This window comes from Mustela putorius, unplaced genomic scaffold, assembly GCF_011764305.1.
Source record: "Mustela putorius furo isolate JIRA1106 unplaced genomic scaffold, ASM1176430v1.1 tig00003846_pilon_pilon_pilon, whole genome shotgun sequence".
Lineage (NCBI taxonomy): Eukaryota > Metazoa > Chordata > Mammalia > Carnivora > Mustelidae > Mustela > Mustela putorius.
The window spans coordinates 18,088,850-18,106,780 of NW_025421999.1; the positions used below are offsets into that span (position 1 = coordinate 18,088,850).

A 17,931-nucleotide genomic window follows, 5' to 3' on the forward strand; every position below is an offset into this window, starting at 1 on the left:
TTCCTGGTTGACACATTCATTGTTTAGAAGCATGTTGTTTAACCTCCTTGTATTTGTGGTCTTTCCAAATTTTTTCTTGTGGTTGACTTTAAGTTTCATAGCTTTGTGGTCAGAAAATATGAATGGTATGATCCCAGTCTTTTTGTACTTGTTGAGGCCTGTTTTTTGATTCAGTATGTGGTCTGTACTGGGGCATGTCCCATGTGCACTTGCAAAAGATGTGTATTCTGTTTCTTTAGGATGGAGTGTTCTAAATATACCTGTGAAGTCCATCTGTTTCAGTGTGCCATTCAAAGCCCTTGTTTCCTTGTTGATCTTCTGCTTAGACGATCTATATAGTGCTGTAAGTGGGTATTAAAGTCCCCTACTATTATTGTAGTATTATCAGGACCTTGAGATCATGACCTGAGCCGAAGGCAGAGGTTTTAACCCACTGAGCCACCCAGGTGCCCCTCCTAGGACTCCTAGGATTTCCTTAATGTTTGTTATTAATTGTTTTATGTATTTGGGTACTCCCATGTTGTGGGCATAAATACTTACAATTGTTAGATTTTTCTTATTGGATGGTATCTTTTATTATGATATAGGGATCCTCTTCATCTCCTGTTACAGTCTTGGGTTTAAAATCTTGTTTGCATGATGAAAGTATTACTACTCCAGCTTTCTTTTGACATCCATTTGCATGATAAATGTTTCTTCATCCTCTCACTTTCAATCTGCATGTGTCTTTAGGTCTAAAATGAGTCTCTTGTAGGTAACATATAGATGACTCTTGTTTTCTTACCCATTCTGACACTTTATCTCTTTTGATTGGAGCATTTAGTCCATTTACCTTCAGAGTAATTATTGATAATATATTTGTGACATTTTTCAAAAAAGATTTTATTTATTTATTAGAGAAAGAAAGAGGGACAGAGAGAGCACAAGTTGGGGGAGTGACAGGCAGAGGGAGAGGGGAAAGCAGGCTCCCTGCTGAGTAGGGAACCTGATGCAGGGCTCGATTCCAGGACTCTAGGATCATGACTCTAGCTGAAGACAGACGCTTAACTGACTGAGCCACCCAGGAGCCCCTTTAGTGCCATTTTATTACTTGTTTTGTCATTGTTTCTGGAGATTTTCTGTGTTCTTTTTTTGTCTTTGTCACTTCTGGTCTTTTCTTTCCACTCAAAGAGTTCCCTTTAATATTGCTTGCAGGGCTGGTTGAGTGGGCATGGACTCCTTAAGTTTTTGTTGTCTCTCCTTCTATTCTGAATGATAGCCTTGTTGGATCGATAGAGTGTTCTTGGCTGCAGATTTTTCCCATTTAGCATGTTGAGTATATCATGCCACTTTCTTCTGGCTTGCCAAATTTCTGTTGAGAGATCTGGGGCTAGCCTTATGGGTCTTCCCTTTGTACCATATCTTCTTTCTCCATTCATCAGATGATGGACGCTTTGGTTGTTTCCATAATTGGCTGTTACAGATAATGCTGCTATAAACATTAGATTACATATGTCTTTCTGAATTAGTGTTTTTGTATTCTTTGGGTAAATACAAAATGGATCATAGGGTAGTTCTATTTTTAACTGTTTGAGGAACCTCTATACTATTTTCCAGAGTAGCTGTGCCAGTTTGCATTCCTTGATTTTAATATTTTGTGGAGGATTTTTACATCTGACTTTATCAGAGATCTTGGTCTGTAGTTTTGATTTATATTGTTTTCCCTAATAATACCTTACTCTTTTTTGGGGAAGACTTTATATGAACTGGTATTATTTCTTCCTACAATATTTAGTAGAATTTATCATTGAGACCATCTGGGCCTGGAGTTTTCTTTGAGGAAAGAATTTAAACTACAGATTCAATTTCTTTAACATTTATAGGACTATTTGGATTACTTATTTCTTCTTGAATGAGCTTTAGTAATTGTGTCTTTCACAGAATTTAAGTTGTTGCGTTTATTGGTTTAAAGTTGTTAAAAATACTTCCTTGTTATCTTTTTAATACTTTAGGAATCTGGAGTGATGTTGCTTCTCTCATTTCCTGATATTAGTGATTTATGTCCCTTTTTTCCCCCCAAGATTAGTCTGGCTATAGGTTTACCAATTTTATTAATCTCTGCGAAGAATCAACACTTTGTTTTATTGATCTATTTGGTTTTATTTCTATTTGGTTTTATTTTCTGTTTCATTGTTTACTTTTATCTTTAATACTTTTTTTTCTCTTCAGTTTTTTTTTTTAATTAAATTTATTTATTTGTTAGAGAGCATGCACATGCATGTGTGAAGGGTAGGGGCAGAGAGAGAATCCAAGCAGACTTCTCACTGAGCACAGAACCCGGCATGGGGCTTAGTCCCACAACCCTGAGACTTGAGCCGAAATCAAGAGTCAGATACTTAACTGCCTGAGCCCCTGTAATGTCAGATTTGATTTGCTCTTCTTTTTCTAGTTTCTTAAGATTGAAGCTAAAGTTAACTTGAGACCTTAGTTTTCTAGAATAGGCATTTAGTTCTAGAGATTTCCTCTTAGAACTATTTTAATGTAATCTTATAAGAAGTAGTATTTTCATTTTTATTCAGTTTTAAAACCTTCTAATTTCCATTTTGATTTAATCTTTTACCTATGCGTTATTTAGAAATATATTACTTAGTTTCTAAATGTTTGGAGATTTTCCAGAGATTTTTCTGTTATTAGTTTCTAACTTAATTCCATTGTGATCAGAGAACATACTTTGCTTCATTGAATCCTTTGAATTTATTGAGACTTGTTTTATGGTCTAGAATATCTTCTTTCTTCGTGAATGTTTTGTGAGAAATTGAGAGCAGATGTATTTTCTGCTCTTTTTGGGTAGAGAGTTCTAAAAATGCTCATTAGGCTTTGTTGGTTTATAGTATGTTCATTTCTACTATATTCTTTGTGATTGCCTATTAATTGCTATGTCACCTATTAAGGGGACATTGTATTTCTGATGTAAGTTGTGGATTTTTTCTTACTTCTCTTTGTAGTTCCATTTATTTTTGCTTCATATATTTTGAAGCTGTGTTATTAGTTAATAAATGTTCTGGATTGTTATGTCTTCTTCATTAATTGATCCCTTTATCCTTGACAAATTACCTTTGTTATCATTGGTATTAATCTTTACTCTGAAATCTACTTTGTTTGATATTAATATAGTCATCTAGCTTTTCATTGACTTATGTTAGCACGATACATTCTTTCTGTCATCTTTATAGCTGAAATGCATTACTTGTAGGAAGCATGTAGTTGGATTTTGCTTTTTTTAAAGATTTTATTTATTGCAGAGAGAGAGAGAGTGAGCACACAAGAAGGGCAGAGGGCCAATGGGGGAGGGAGAAACAGACTTCCGGCCTAGCTTGGAACCCAATGCTAGGCTTAATCTCAGACCCCAGGATCATGACCTGAGCTGAAGGCAGATGCTTAACTGAATGGGCCAACCAGGCACCCCAGATTTTGCTTTTTCTTTTTTTAATCAAATTTTACAATCTCTGCCTTTTAAGTGGCAGCATTTACCTCCTTTTGTTTTAATTTTCACAATTCTTTTTTTTTTTTTGTAAGATTTTATTTATTTATTTGACAGAGAGTAAGTAGGCAGAGAGGCAGGCAGAGAGAGAGAGGGGGAAGCAGGCTCCCCGCTGAGCTGAGAGCCTGATGTGGGGCTCGATCCCAGGACCCTGAGATCATGACCTGAGCCGAATGCAGAGACTTTAACCCACTGAGCCACCCAGGCGCCCCAATTTTCACAACAATTCTGTGTGTTCTTTTTAGTCCCAGTTTATTAAAGAAATAAGGAAACAGAAAGAATAGGTAACTGTTCTAACTTTGCACATAATAAATGATAAACCTACCACTTAAACTCATAAATGAGTCCTAGCATTTCTTATTTAAATTATTAAATTTGTATTGTAGTGGGATTCTTTTTGTTTTCTCCAGTTTTATTGAGATATAATTGACATAAAATATTATATTCGTTTTAGGTGTACAATAAGCTAGTGGGATCCTTTAGAGAAGTTTCAGAAAAGCAGAGGTTTGACTTAGATACATTTGTATTTTATAGAATGTTCATGTTGGTGGTGGTCACAAGGATAGTTTGAATGGGAATGTCTTACATTAAGGGAATGGTGTTAGAATGGTCTTACAGTAATTTAGGGGAGAGAGGTTGATATTCCTTGCTAAGACACTGGTGAAGAGCATAAAGAGAGGAGGCCAGATCTGAAAAATATTTTTGAAGTTGAATCAGCAGCTTGATAACTGGATGCAGGTGAGAATGGAGAGAGAAAAGGAGACAAGGAAGACCTCTTGAAGGTGTATGGCCTGTGAGCCTAGGAAAATAGTGACATTTAGAGGATTAGGAAGCAGTAAAGGTTAAATCATAGGGATTAATCATGGGAAAAACCAGAAAAATCTAGATTATGGTATATTCTTTTGTTGTGGTTTTTTTTTTTTCCCTTTCATGACATTGACATTTTTAAAGAGTTTAGGCCAGTTGTCTTACAGAATATACTATAATCTAGCTTGTCTAATTCTCTTCCTGTGATTAGATTCAGGCTAAGCATTTTTGGCCAAAAATACTAAATGCTTCTCATTGGGTCATATCAGGAGGTACATGGTATTAGTGTGTATGATTATTGATGATGCTAACTTTAATCAGTTGGTTAAGGTATGTTCTACGTGATCTCCTTCCTGCAAATATATATTTATTTCTTTTTAATTAAAAAAATTTAAATTCAATTAAAAATATCTTTTTAATTAAAAGTATCTTGGGGTTAATATTTTGACCCCACGAATTAAAGAATTAAATTTAATTCTAAATTAAGAATTTAGAATTGTGAGAAAGAATACATCATCATGGGGGTTCCTGGGGGCTCAGCCCATTAAGCGTCTGCTTTGGCTTGGGTCATGGTCTCAGGGTCCCCCAGGTTCAGCAGGGAGTCTGCTTGTCCCCTCTGCTCCTCTCTGCACTCATGCTAGCATTTTCTCTCTCTCTCTTTGTCAAATCCTAAAAACAAAAACAAAAACAAACTTAATACTGAAATACCCAGGAAGGAAAAAAAAAACAAATTTAGGAGTTGAGTTTACTCCACTCATGAGGGCAGCGGGGCATGCCGTGACCTTGGTTGGTGTCCGAATAGCCAGAAGTTGAATCAGTTACGAACTATAGGACTGTGGGCAAATTCATTCTCTCTAAGCCTGTTCCCTTATCTCTGCATGAAATGGAGAGCGGTTCTTTCATGGGGCTGTCTCAAGAGTCAAGCAAAAATTAATTAATTAAAAGTATCTTGGGGTTAATATTTTGTATTCCTACAAAGTAGTAGGCTTTCTGTGGAAAACAGCAGATTGTGTCGTCTGTAACTTGATCCTCAATATTAGAAGGTGAACGATAGGTTTTGAACTCTCATGGAAATAATGGTGTGAATGGAATATTTAGATGATATAGGAAAGGGTGGTAATGAAATGAAGATGGACAAAAAGAACTTTTGTACCACACCAAGTGGGACCATTGAAAGATTTTTAACCTGAGGTTGGTTGAGGTGATACAGTTGGATTTGAGGAGTTTTGTTTGTTTGTTTTTAGAGAGAGAGCTTTGAGAAATATTTGTGAGGTTAAAATTAACAGAATTTGGTGACTGGTTAAATGTTGATTGTGGAGGATTGAGAGTTTCCTGGTGACATAATATTTAGAAGGATTTCCTGACTCTTTGACTAGATTGTACTAAGTATGACATTTAAGGTATTCGATTTTATAAGTATTACAGAGGCAGGGCCTTGTGGATTCTCTTAGTTTCTCATCTTCCTTTACTTATTCTGCTTTTATGATGGCTATTTGAATGACATTAACAATTCGTTCTATTTAGGGAAGTGATTTCTTCTTGCTCACTTGTTCACTTAGTGCTGCTGCTCCTATGCCTTTGAATGGATAGAACAAGATCTGGTACAGTCTCTTAAAATGATTTCACTAGGTGGAATAATATTTTTGTGCAAGTAATTTGTAAGGTCACCCCTAGCTCTAAAATTTGATTCTATGGTATATCTGTTTTTCTCTCAGACAGCATATTTTATTTCCTGAAAAATTTAATATTTTCTGTCTCTTTATGTTTTTGAAGATGTTCTCAGTGCAACTGAGTCTTGGTGAGCAGACATGGGAATCCGAAGGGAGCAGTATAAAGAAGGCCCAACAAGCCGTTGCTAACAAAGCTTTGACTGAATCAACACTTCCCAAACCAGTTCAGAAACCACCCAAAAGTAATGTTAATAATAACCCAGGTATGGCACTTACTTGTTTCCTTCTGTTGTGTTGTTGTGTTCTATATGTGCTGTTCTCTGTATTTTTCTTTATAGCAGGCCATTTGTTGCAAAAATACATTTGGATACAAAGAACAGAAAGTATGATTGAGGTTTTTTTTTTTTAAGGTTTTAAATTTTAATTCAGTGTTTTTAATTTTAATTCAGTGTTATGTTAGTTACAGATGTACAATGTAGTGACTCAAAAGGTCTACACATTACTCAGTGCTCATCCTGATAAGTGTACTCTTTAATTCCTGTTACCTATTTCCCCCATCCCCCCACTCACCTCTCCTCTGATGACCATCATTTTGTTCTCTGTAGTTAAGAGTCCATTTCTTGGTTTGTCTCTCTCTCTTTTATTTCCTTTGTTCATTTGTTTTGTATCTTACATTCACATATGAGTGAAATCATACAGTATTTGTCTTTCTCAAACTGACTTATTTCAATTAGCCTAATACTGTCTTGCCCCATCCAAGTCATTGCAAATGGCAAGATTTTATTCTTTTTTATGGCTAAGTAATATTCCTATGTTCTGATACGTATCTATCTATCTATCTCCTGCCTCTTTATCCATTCATCTATGGATTGACATAGATGCTTGTCTATGCTTGGGCTGCTTCCACAAGTTGGTCATTGTAAATAATGCTGCAATGCCTGAGTTTTTTATGAAATAAAGATAGAGGGGGCACCTGGGTGGCTCAGTTGGTTAAGAGGCTGCCTTCGGCTCAGGTCACAATCCTGGGGTCCTGAGATCAAGCTCCGCATCAGGCTCCCTGCTCAGCAGAGAGTCTGCTGCTCTCCCTCTGCCTGCTGCTCTACTTACTTGTGCTTTCTCTCTGTCAAATCAATAAATAAAATCTTTTAAAAAAAGAAATGATTAATCTCTCTTTTTATATAACATATAAAAATGTACAGTTTAATAATTAAAAATAGTTATTCTTTACTTTGGCTTAATAAAAAATTATACAGTTAGGCCTAAGCATCTTATTTTGCTTGTTGGTGTAGAAATGGTTGATAGAACCGCTCAAATTTAGAATACTTTTGGAAGTTTATTAAGAAACCCACAAATCCAAAAAAAACCACCTGTGTGTGATATAATGCTAAGTAAACAAGTTTTCCAATTTTTATCTCCTAAGAATAATTTTAAAGAGTTGTTCCAGTTGCATGTAATACCAACAACATTGTGCATCCAGTCATCTGTTTGGAAGAGACAAACCTATAGCGGACATAATGCATGAATTGATAACATCAAGTTAATAAAGTTCCATGTTTAGTACTAACTCTACCTCCATTTACTCATTAATTTATTAATTTGAGAGTTTACCTTCTAACAAATAATACTTTTGGTATTTTTGTGATGGAGTAAAAAAAAACTTTTTCCTGCCACAAATAACTCTGTATATTTAATTAGAGTCCATATGCTCCTGCTTATAATCATCTAATGCTTCTTTCTTTCTCATGTGGCATATGCAAAGTAGACGTAGTCTATTCTTTCAAGAACAGCTTTTTCCAAAATTGCATGAATTTCCTATTACTCCTTTTCCTTCTGTTCAACTGATTGTAGTATTTATTAAGGAAGTTTAAATAAGCAAAATATTACTGCAACAAAGAAAAACACCCATTCTAGTCACTTGAAGTTGGTAAGAGACGGTCTGCTTTTATAATTTTTAAAAGTCTCTTTAGATTACTGATTGATCATTAGTACCACACTGCTGTCTCTATGTATTAAGCACTTGCTTTTATATATTTAAGAGATATAAAACATTGTCCTTTTCTGTGAAAATTTTACACTTGTATACATAAAGCACATAATTTAATGGTAAAGATTAAGTACAAAGTGAATAATAACACTCATCAGTATTATAAGTAATGATAGACATGGATGGGAGTACTTGAGGGAAGATAACGTCCTTGAATGGAGAGTAGGCAGGTATAGAGTTGAGGAAAAAATATGCTAGGCAGAAGGTGAGGAAAGGCATTGAAAATAGGATTGTGGATGATAGTTTTGGTTAAAAAAAAAAATTGGGTGGAGTGGTTTTAATTACAGTGGGTAAGTGACTAGGAAGAGATAAGACTGGAGATACAGTAGGGATGAATTGTGATGGACTTGAATGCCAGGTTTAGGAGATCAGATTTTATCTGTAGTTTAGGCGACTATTGTTCACAAGCTAGCGGATGATGTGTTTACAACAGCATTTTAGGAAATTCAGTTTATATGTGGCTTGAAGATGGAAAATACTAAAAGCAAGATCAGTTAGGAAACCATTGCCATAGTTTATGGGTAAAGAAAAGAAAAGAAACTCCCGTGCATTGAGTACTATATGCTCCCTGCTCTATCTATGAGAGCTTTGGGAATGGCAGTGGGAATGGAACAGAAGGACCAGTGTTGTTGATCCAGTGGTTGAAGCCATAATAGAGAGTGAGCTGTTCGGAGCATATAGTGTGAAGCAGGAGCAGTGTGTGCCCATCTCTGCATCAGGTCCACTTTAGAGGATTATAATGGGAGGTAAACCAGCAAGGGAGTCGGGGGAAGGAAATAGGAGAGTCTGAAAGACCAGTGGAGATGAGTTTCTGCTGTTGAGTGCTGCAGTGAGCTGAGAAAATGAGTAGCTTTTTGAAGGTAAAGTTACATGCACAAATTATAATTGTAAAGCCTTCATGGTTTTTTGCACTCTGAACACTTTACCAGTACCACAGGCTTTATCAGTACTCCAGAAGCTTCCCTCATACCCCCTTCAAGTGGTCATACAACTCCAAAGGAAGCCCCTATTCTGTTTGTCGGTCTTAAATTCATTGTGCCTGCTTGTTAGAATCATGCACTGTACTCTTTTGTGATAGCTTCTTTTTCTCAGTGTTAAATCTATGAGATCCATCCATGTCGTATTTAACAGTATATAGTATTTAATTGCTATACAGTAGCCATTTCATGAATATACCACAATTTATTTATTCATTTTGCTATTGATGGACATTTAGATTGTTTCCAGTTTTGGGTTCTTAGAAGTAAAACTCCTGTGATCAGTCTTATACGTATACATCTTTGTTGGGAATGTACCTAATATAGGAACTGTTGGGTCGTGGGTTATGCATGTGTTCATGCAAATCAGAATAAGGATTAAGACCAAAAGTCAGTGAGCATACATGAGACAGGTATCATAGCTGCTGTTCTTACATCACAGTCTTTTATTCCTAGACCTATTGGGAAAGGTAAGAAAGCTATTGAGCCATCTTTAGACACAGTGTAAGGAAACTATCATAGTTTTGACCAGTTTGAATAGTGAATTAGAACAGCAATTATGAAATGAGAATTTCCTTGGACATTCAGCTGGAAAAACTTTGATGTTTCTCTCACCTATAAGCCAACTGCTGTAAACTGTGAACATACCATTTTTAAGCAATTTGGAGGCCCAAGCATTTAGCTTGCTACTTAACTCAACATTAAATTTTATTATTTGCTTTTGCCCTGTTTGTTCACCATTGTGTTAAAGTATCTTTTATTTTTATTTTTATTTTTTTAAAGATTTCATTTATTTATTTGAGAAAGAGCGAGAGAGAACATGAGAGGGGAGAAGGTCAGAGGGATTAGCAGACTCCCCGCAGAGCTGGGAGCCCAATGCGGGACTCGATCCCGGGACTCCGGGATCATGACCTGAGCTGAAAGCAGTGGCCCAACCAGCCAAGCCACCCAGGCACCCTCTTTTATTTTTTTAATTTCAACAATGAAATGGTAAGGATGACAAAACAGAAACAAAAATGAAAATCAAAACCAAAAAAAAAAACGCCCAAACGTTCATGAGATGTACGGCCAGCATGTAGTTGCAGCTACTTAGGAGGCAGAGGCAGGAAGGTCAGTTGGTCCAGACGTCCTGGGCTGCAGTACGCCATGCTGATGGAGTGTCTGCACTAAGTTCAGCACTGATACGGTGACCTTGGGAGCAGGGGCCACCAGGTTTCCTAAAGCGTGGTGAACCAGCCCAGGTTGGAAATAGAACACATCGGAGTAGTGGGATTGTGCTTATGAATAGCCACTGCACTCCAACGTGGGCAACAGAGCAAAACCCCCTCTCTTTTTGCCCTATCCCAATTTAGGGAATCCTGTCTCCAAAAAAAAATAAATAAATAAAATAAAATAAAATGTTTTCCCTATTCCAGGTTCATACCTGAAAAAAATACACACATAATAAATGCATACATAATACATCATGTCAAAGTATAATTTTCCTTTCCTACTAGCAATGTGTGAGAGCTCTCTACATCTTGTCAACATTTGGTCTTTTCAGCTTTTAAAAATTTTAGCTGTTCTTCTGCGTGTATGGTAATAATTCAGTGTTGTTTTAATTTTCATTTCCTTAAAAACTAATGAGGATGAGCACCTTTTCATACGGTTTTTGGTATTGAGACCTCTGTTGTAGAGTGCCGGTTGATATAATTTTCCCATTTTAAAAAAACCTGTGGTCCCATTCCCCTTAGTATTTCGGTGTATTGTTACCGAATACATGGCCATTCTCCTGTCAGGAAGTTAACATTGATCTGGTATTATCATGTATCACAAAGACTCCATTCTTCCTTCATTGGCTGTCCCAGTAATATCCTTTGTAGGTCCAGGATCTAATTAGGGGTCATGTATTTATCATTTCTTTTCATTCTTCTTCAATTTGGAATAGTTCCTCGGAGTTCTTGTCTTTTAGGACCATGACATTTTTTGAATAGTACAGGCCACATCATTTGTAGACTGCCCCTCAATTGAGTTTATCTGGAGTTGCCTCATGATTTTATGCATTTTTAGCATTAATGTCCCAGTGTTGTGGGCTTATTAGTTTACTGTTACCTATCAGGATAAACCTGATACTGATTTGTCCCAGTAGCGATGACTTTTGTCACTTGGTGAAGAGTATGTTTGTTAGGCTTCTCTATTGTAAAGTTAATTAGTAAGTATGTTTTCTTATTAAATAATAAGGAACTAATAAGTATTTTCTGAGGAGAAACTTTGGGACTATATAAACATTCTGTTCCTCATGAAACTTACTTTCACCTACCAGATTTGGCATTTACTAACGATTCTTTTCCGAATCAATAATACTCTGAAGAGTGCACAGGGTGATTGATTGATTGATTTATGTGGCTTAAAACAACAGAAACTTATTTTCTCTTAAAGTGTGATGTTTTGATTCCAGTTTTTTTTTTTTTTTGTTGTTAAAGCTTTATTAGGTGGCATTCTACCCTAGAATTTTCTCTTTCCTCTCATTTTTTTTTTTTGTTTGTTTATTTCTATCACTATAGACTCTTGGATTTCTGTTTTACTTACAGGTTTATAATCTATCATTATTTATTTCGATTCTCAATTTGTCACAGACTTGACCAGGGGTTTGGTTCCAGTTTTTAGTGTCTTCTACTGTTTTCATCATTCTTGAGCACTGGCTCAGTAAGATGTTCCAAGGTCATCTCATATGTTCCTTATCCTGGCTCTGGCACCAGCCATTTCTTTAAGGAGCCTTGGTTGGTTAATCAATCAGTTCATTCTTTGAACAAATATATACTGAGTGACTGCTGTATTCCAGGGACTATTCTAACTGCTTACAAAGCTGTTTCCTTGAGTGTTAGCAATATGTAGCTCCTTGAAAACTAGCTGTTGCATTTCTCTTTCACCTTCCACATAATGGGAATCCACAGTAGTTACGTATGTTTGTGTATATAACCAGTTAGCCTTGTTATATTTATCACTGATAAATACAGAAGTTTCCTTTAATCTACCAAAAAAACACCAGAGACGGATTCTATGTTGACGGTGTCAGCTTTGACGCCTGAGGATGCTGTGTCGTGATCTTCTTTATGCAACGCGGCTCCTGCCCGCACCTGCTGGAGTGGTACTTAGCGTTACTTGCAGGCTCTCATAGTTGGAAGTTACTCTCTAAGTGTTTATCGTGGACGCCTTATTGTGTAAGTAGAGAGGCTGTGCACACGCCGTGGTGGCAAACTAGTTCTTTCTGAAACAGGTGGAGATACTTGGCTCCCAGAGTCGAAACCTCTTCAGCACAGTTCACACTTGTCTGTTGCTTCTCCATCTCTCTCATGAAGATCAGCTAGCGTTTCTGTGAAGAACATAGACTGCAGCCTTACTTTCAAATGAGGAATTTATATGAAATCATTAATTTAAATGATATGAATACAATCCTTTTACCTAGCTTAAAACCCTGTTTTGGTATAGTATATCCTACCAGGGCATTAAAATCACCTCACTGATGATTTTTAGACACATTAGTTTCCTGTTTATTGCCCTACTTAAAGGATGAGGTCTTTAAAACTTTTTTACCTTTTCTTTTTTTCTCCATTTGAACTTTTAGCTATTTGTGTCTGTATGATTGTTGCAGAGTAGAATGCAGAATGACATAAATCTTAACAGCTGACTAACATGTTAATTATTAAACTGCAATCTATATGAAATAAGAAAAACTTAAACTTCTTAAAAAGATATAGACTGCTCTTTGGTGTTAGATCTCTAGAAGACTGTTAGACAGTTTCTAATAAAGCTAACCATAAACAGACTATATGATCTAGTAGTAGTTCTGCTGCTATAGACATGCCTAAGAGAACTGAGTGTGTTTATCTGCTTAAACACTGTGACTTTAGACTTAATTGCTCCCAACTGGAAACAACTCGATGTCCCGTCAACAGCAGAATATATAAACTGATGTATCCATTCAGTAGACTCCTATTCAGTGATTTAAAAAAAAAATGTTTACAATACTGAAATATTTAACAAAATTGTTATATTGAGTGAAAGAAGCAAGATAGAATAGTACATATTCAGGTTTGAAGAACAGGCAAAACTCTGATGACTGAAGTCGGATTAGGTAACCTGGGAAGGGGTGTATTGACTGGAAATAGCCATGGTGGAACTTTCTGGGTGATGAAAACATTCATATCTGAATGGTGGTCCCTGAGTGTGTACAATATGTAATGATTTGTAGATTTGTATGCTTAAGGTTTGTGCATTTTACTTATCCCTCAGTAAAATACTATAGGAAAGAAAGAGAAGATAATCCCTTTATTCGTGACTTTCTCTTCCTCTGCCCTGAGTGTTGGTATTAAATTAGGGGTTTGGACTAATTGGACTTACTATTCAGTACGTTAACATTCTTTTCTTTTCTTTTCTTTCTTTCTTTCTTTTTTTTTTTTTAAAGATTTTGTTTATTTATTTATCAGAGAGAGTGAGCATAGGCAGTCAAAGTGGCAGGCAGAGGCAGAGGGAGAAGCAGGCTCCCTGCTGAGCAAGGAGCCTGATGTGGGACTCCATCCCAGGATGCTGAGATCATGACCTGAGCCGAAGGCAGCTGCTTAACCAACTGAGCCACCCAGGCGTCCCTTAACATTCTTTTCTTATGCATATCTTTTTTCTTTTCCGCCTCCTTTGTCGTTCTACTGCTTTTTGTTTTTCCCCTTAACCTTGGTTTAGTTCCTGTTCTTATTGCCCTCTTTAGTGGTTTCACATAAATTCTTTGAAACTGGGACACAAAGTGAGCAGTTACTGACTCTTGATGGATAGCTTAAGGATGTGGCTGCTGGTTGTGCTTTGTGTCAGGTTCCACCACCCCCCGCGGGTGCTTTCTGCCAGTCCCAGTTTCTCTGCTGCAATGAGGGAACCTGTTTTTGTATGTGATGAATGGAGTCTTAAATGTTTGTTGCAGAAGGCATAATTCCAACAAAATAGTACAGGATTTACACTGAAAAAAATAAATTTTACTTTCTATAAAAACTTCAGATTCATTTGTTATGAACAGAATTCATTTGTTACGAACATTATTTGTTATATGGAACATAATGTTTTACTAAATAACCTCTTTTGATACTCAAAATAACGTGATGTAATAATTTACTGTGTGTGTTACAATATTTCAGCCTTTTACAAAAGTAGAGCGAATAAGGTGTTGAACATCTTCATACCCATCATTGCCTTCACCAGTTACCCACATGTGGTGGCGAGTCTTGTTTCTCATGTCTCTCCTCTGAATTATTTTCAAAGAAACCTCAGATGTATTACTTCGTCTGTAAATGCTTCAGTATCTATCTTTAAAGATTATTTCCAGAAAGTGTTAGTAGATTTACTTTGTTCTGTTGTTGGTTATAGAAAAAATTCAAAATGTATTTTCATGAGATAAGTCTAAGAATTACTGATGACCCTGTATTCATTGCTAATTTCAGTTGCTTGATCAGCAAAATATAAAACTATTCACAGATGATAATGTTTTTAATGATTAAATAACTGGGTTATTCCTGGGGTGAATAATACTGATGTTCAATACTTTCTTTATAGTATCCAAATTAAGCAATCTGTGAATCTTCTGTTCCCTTTGTTTTGAAACAGTTTGACTTTCAAGTTGAATTTTTGGTCGTGAATATTCAAAAAATGTTGCAAAAACTCCAGAGAGATTTCATTAGAAACAATTTTCCTGTTTATGTAGTTTGTCTATACCCCCCTGAGAAAATCATACGGACAGGCCATCAACTCCCACCTTCTTTCATGGTAATTACATGTAATGTAAGTATGGCTTGTGTGATTTATTATGGAAATATTTCACTTGTGTGCTTTCAATATTTCTTTTAAACAGGTAGTATAACTCCAACTGTGGAACTGAATGGGCTTGCTATGAAAAGGGGAGAGCCTGCCATCTACAGGCCATTAGATCCAAAGCCTTTCCCAAATTATAGAGCTAATTACAACTTTCGGGGCATGTACAATCAGAGGTTTGTATATCTTCTTTGGTTTTGTTCTTTTTATTATTTTTCACATATTGTAAAAGTTTCTGAAACTCAAGGACTATTTTTGGTGTAAGGAATATTTACCTTGGGCATTTTGCATGGAGTTTAGATAAGTCTAGGATCACAAGGAATATTTAAAGTAATACATTTAAAAAAATAACTGGTTTTCAGGAACTAGTTTTTATTGAGGCATGTGAGCCCTATATTTGTTGCAGGCAGGACCATGTTTTAAAATAATGCCACGATATAGTGCTGACTTCTCATTTGACTTGCTCATTTATTTACCAAGAAGATACTTAGCTTAATTAGTGGTTTTCTTTATTTGTCCAAATACATTGCAGACATGAGTATTTTTAATGTATAGGAAGTTTGTTGGAAGGATTTACTAAGTCTTTCTACACATTGCATAATTTTGTGATAGTTACAGGTGTAACAGGATTTTCCTTTACGGGCAAGGCAGAATTTTTTCAAAAAGTTAGTTTTTTTCCTGATCATTTATAAAAGTCATGTAACTCATTGTGGAGAATGTGGAAAATGCAAAATGTTAAAAAGCAAATATAAATAACTTGTAATTCCAGAATTAAATACTTTTAATATTTTGATGTATTTTACACTTTTTAAAATTCTTTGCACATATAGTTGGCCAAAGTGAAGTTATCTTTCTATTCAATTTTTACAGTACTATATGGAGGTGTATTATGTGAATGGCAAAATGCACAGATCTTAAATGTACATTGTGATGACTATTATTTTTATATATATATATGTATCTATACTTGATCGCTTTTTATATGTTTATGTCCTTACGTGATGACCACCCCAGTCAAGGTTCTGCATGTTTCTGTTACCGTGAAAATTTCCTCAGAGCTGTTTGCACTCATTATACCTCCTCCTAGGAGGAGCCGTTGTTCTTTCACCATAGATTAGTTTTGCACGTTATTGAACTTCTTATGAATAGAGTCATACAGTATGTACTCTTCTGTGTCTGGATTTTTTCACTTCATGTGATGATTTTCTTGTTTGTGTTTGTTTTTTGTTTTTTTTGAGATTCATTCTTGTTGCTTATATCTGGATTTTGCCCTTTTCTAATCTAAATAGTGTTCTTTTGCATGATACATCCCAATCTGTTTATTTCTTGTATACAATATTGTACCCTCTTTTAATTTGATGCAGTGATCATTTTTCATATTTTTTAAAAGTTTATTTTTTTTTTTAGTAATCTCTACACCAAACATGGAGCTCAAACTTAATGACCCCGAAATCGAGTTGCATGCTCTTCTGTCTAAGCCAGCCGGCTGCCTCTGTTTTTCATATTTTTAAGTGATTTTTGAAAAACATTTTCAATGACTATACAATGCTTCATTTGGCAGGGTATACTTTACAAGGATACAAACAGGTATAAACAAAGAATACTTGATAAGTATATAAACAAAATGTACCTGTTTTGATCATCTTAGTTGTCCCCTTTTTTTGACAATTATAAATAATGTTCAACAATCTTTGCATACAAATTTTTGTTCACATCACTGATTATTTCCTTAAAATAGATTACAGTTAGGGGAAGACTGGATTAAAAATAATATGTTGTCCAATTACATTAAAATTTGTACTAATTACTTAGAGTATATTCTGTTCCATTCTGATAATGCTGAGTTAAAAAAACACATTGTCTTGTTTGATAGTTAAAAGGTGGTATGTTTTTAAATTTTGGTTTTGTTGATTACTTGTGGGGCTGATCAATTTTCAGTTATTTTGATTGCCCTTTTTGATTTGTCTATTTGAATTTGCTAATTTTTGTTGCATTGCTTGGCGAGTCTTCAAATGTGTTGGGAATATTAGCATTAAATTTGTTTTGTTTCATTTTCTTGCTTTGAAAAAACTAGCTTTTAGTTTTGTGTTTGTTTTGATGTGCAACAGTTTTAGAAGTTATATGGCCTAATATTGGTGTGTGTGTTTGTGTGTGTGTGACTTCTCTAACTGCTTTTATGCCTGAGAAATTCTTGTGATCAGATATTTGCTAATGCTTAAAAAGAATATTTTTATTGAGATATAATCGACATATAACATCGGGCAAGTTTAAGGTGTCCAGCCTACTGATTTGGTACATTTATGCTGCATTATGATTGCTTTTGTAGTATTAGCTAACACCCCTGTCATGTCACATAATTATCATTTCTTTTTTTTAAAGATTTTATTTGTTTATTTGACAGAGAGAGACAGAGAGGTCACAAGTAGGCAGATAGAGAGAGGGAGAAGCAGGCTCCCCGCCAAGGAGAGAGAGCCTGATGTGGGGCTGGATCCCAGGACCCTGGGATCATGACCTGGGCCGAAGGCAGAGGCTTAACCCACTGAGCCACCCAGGCGCCCCCAATTATCATTTGTTTTAAACCATTTTGTACATTTGCTAACATTACAGTTTGGATGTGAGAATACATGTGGTCTGTACATTGTAGAATGCCTTTTGGTGTCTTGTTCGGCAGTGGTGTATTTACAATTTAAAACTTAGTCCTGTTCAGATTGTAAATGGTTTCTTTAAACATTATTGTGTAGGTTCTCTAAGAAAAATGAGGACAGTCTTCTTAGACTTCTGCTTCTCCCCCTTTTCTCCCACGTGTGTCTGGGGGAATTTACTGTGTTGTTTTGGTAGGAACAGAGGGACCCTCACCTTTGTGTGGGTGTCCTGTATTGTCCTCTGAGCTCCTCTGGTCTTTGTGATGATGTCCCTTGTCCACCAGATAGCTGACACCTTTCTTTCCTGCCCTGCCAAAACCTGCAACTGGAGACATGTAGTCCATTTTTTTCCTGTCAGGTAACTGCCACAGAATATTTACCATCTCTTCCTTGCTCTCTTGACCCGGATCCTGAACTTGCTTTGACTCCCTGGGATGTTCCG

General features: G+C 35.9%; 1 protein-coding gene across 9 annotated transcripts in view; it reads left to right on the top strand.

Annotated features, from left to right (window-relative positions):
- Nucleotides 1-17,931, top strand: part of STAU2 (staufen double-stranded RNA binding protein 2) — a 317,921-nt gene that overhangs the window by 49,587 nt on the left and 250,403 nt on the right. For all 9 annotated transcript variants that reach the window (XM_004762350.3, XM_004762346.3, XM_004762352.3 and 6 more), the window contains 2 exons: nucleotides 6,101-6,260; nucleotides 14,888-15,023. In XM_004762350.3, the coding sequence (XP_004762407.1) occupies nucleotides 6,101-6,260; nucleotides 14,888-15,023 (296 nt within the window). The remainder of the gene's footprint in view (nucleotides 1-6,100; nucleotides 6,261-14,887; nucleotides 15,024-17,931) is intronic.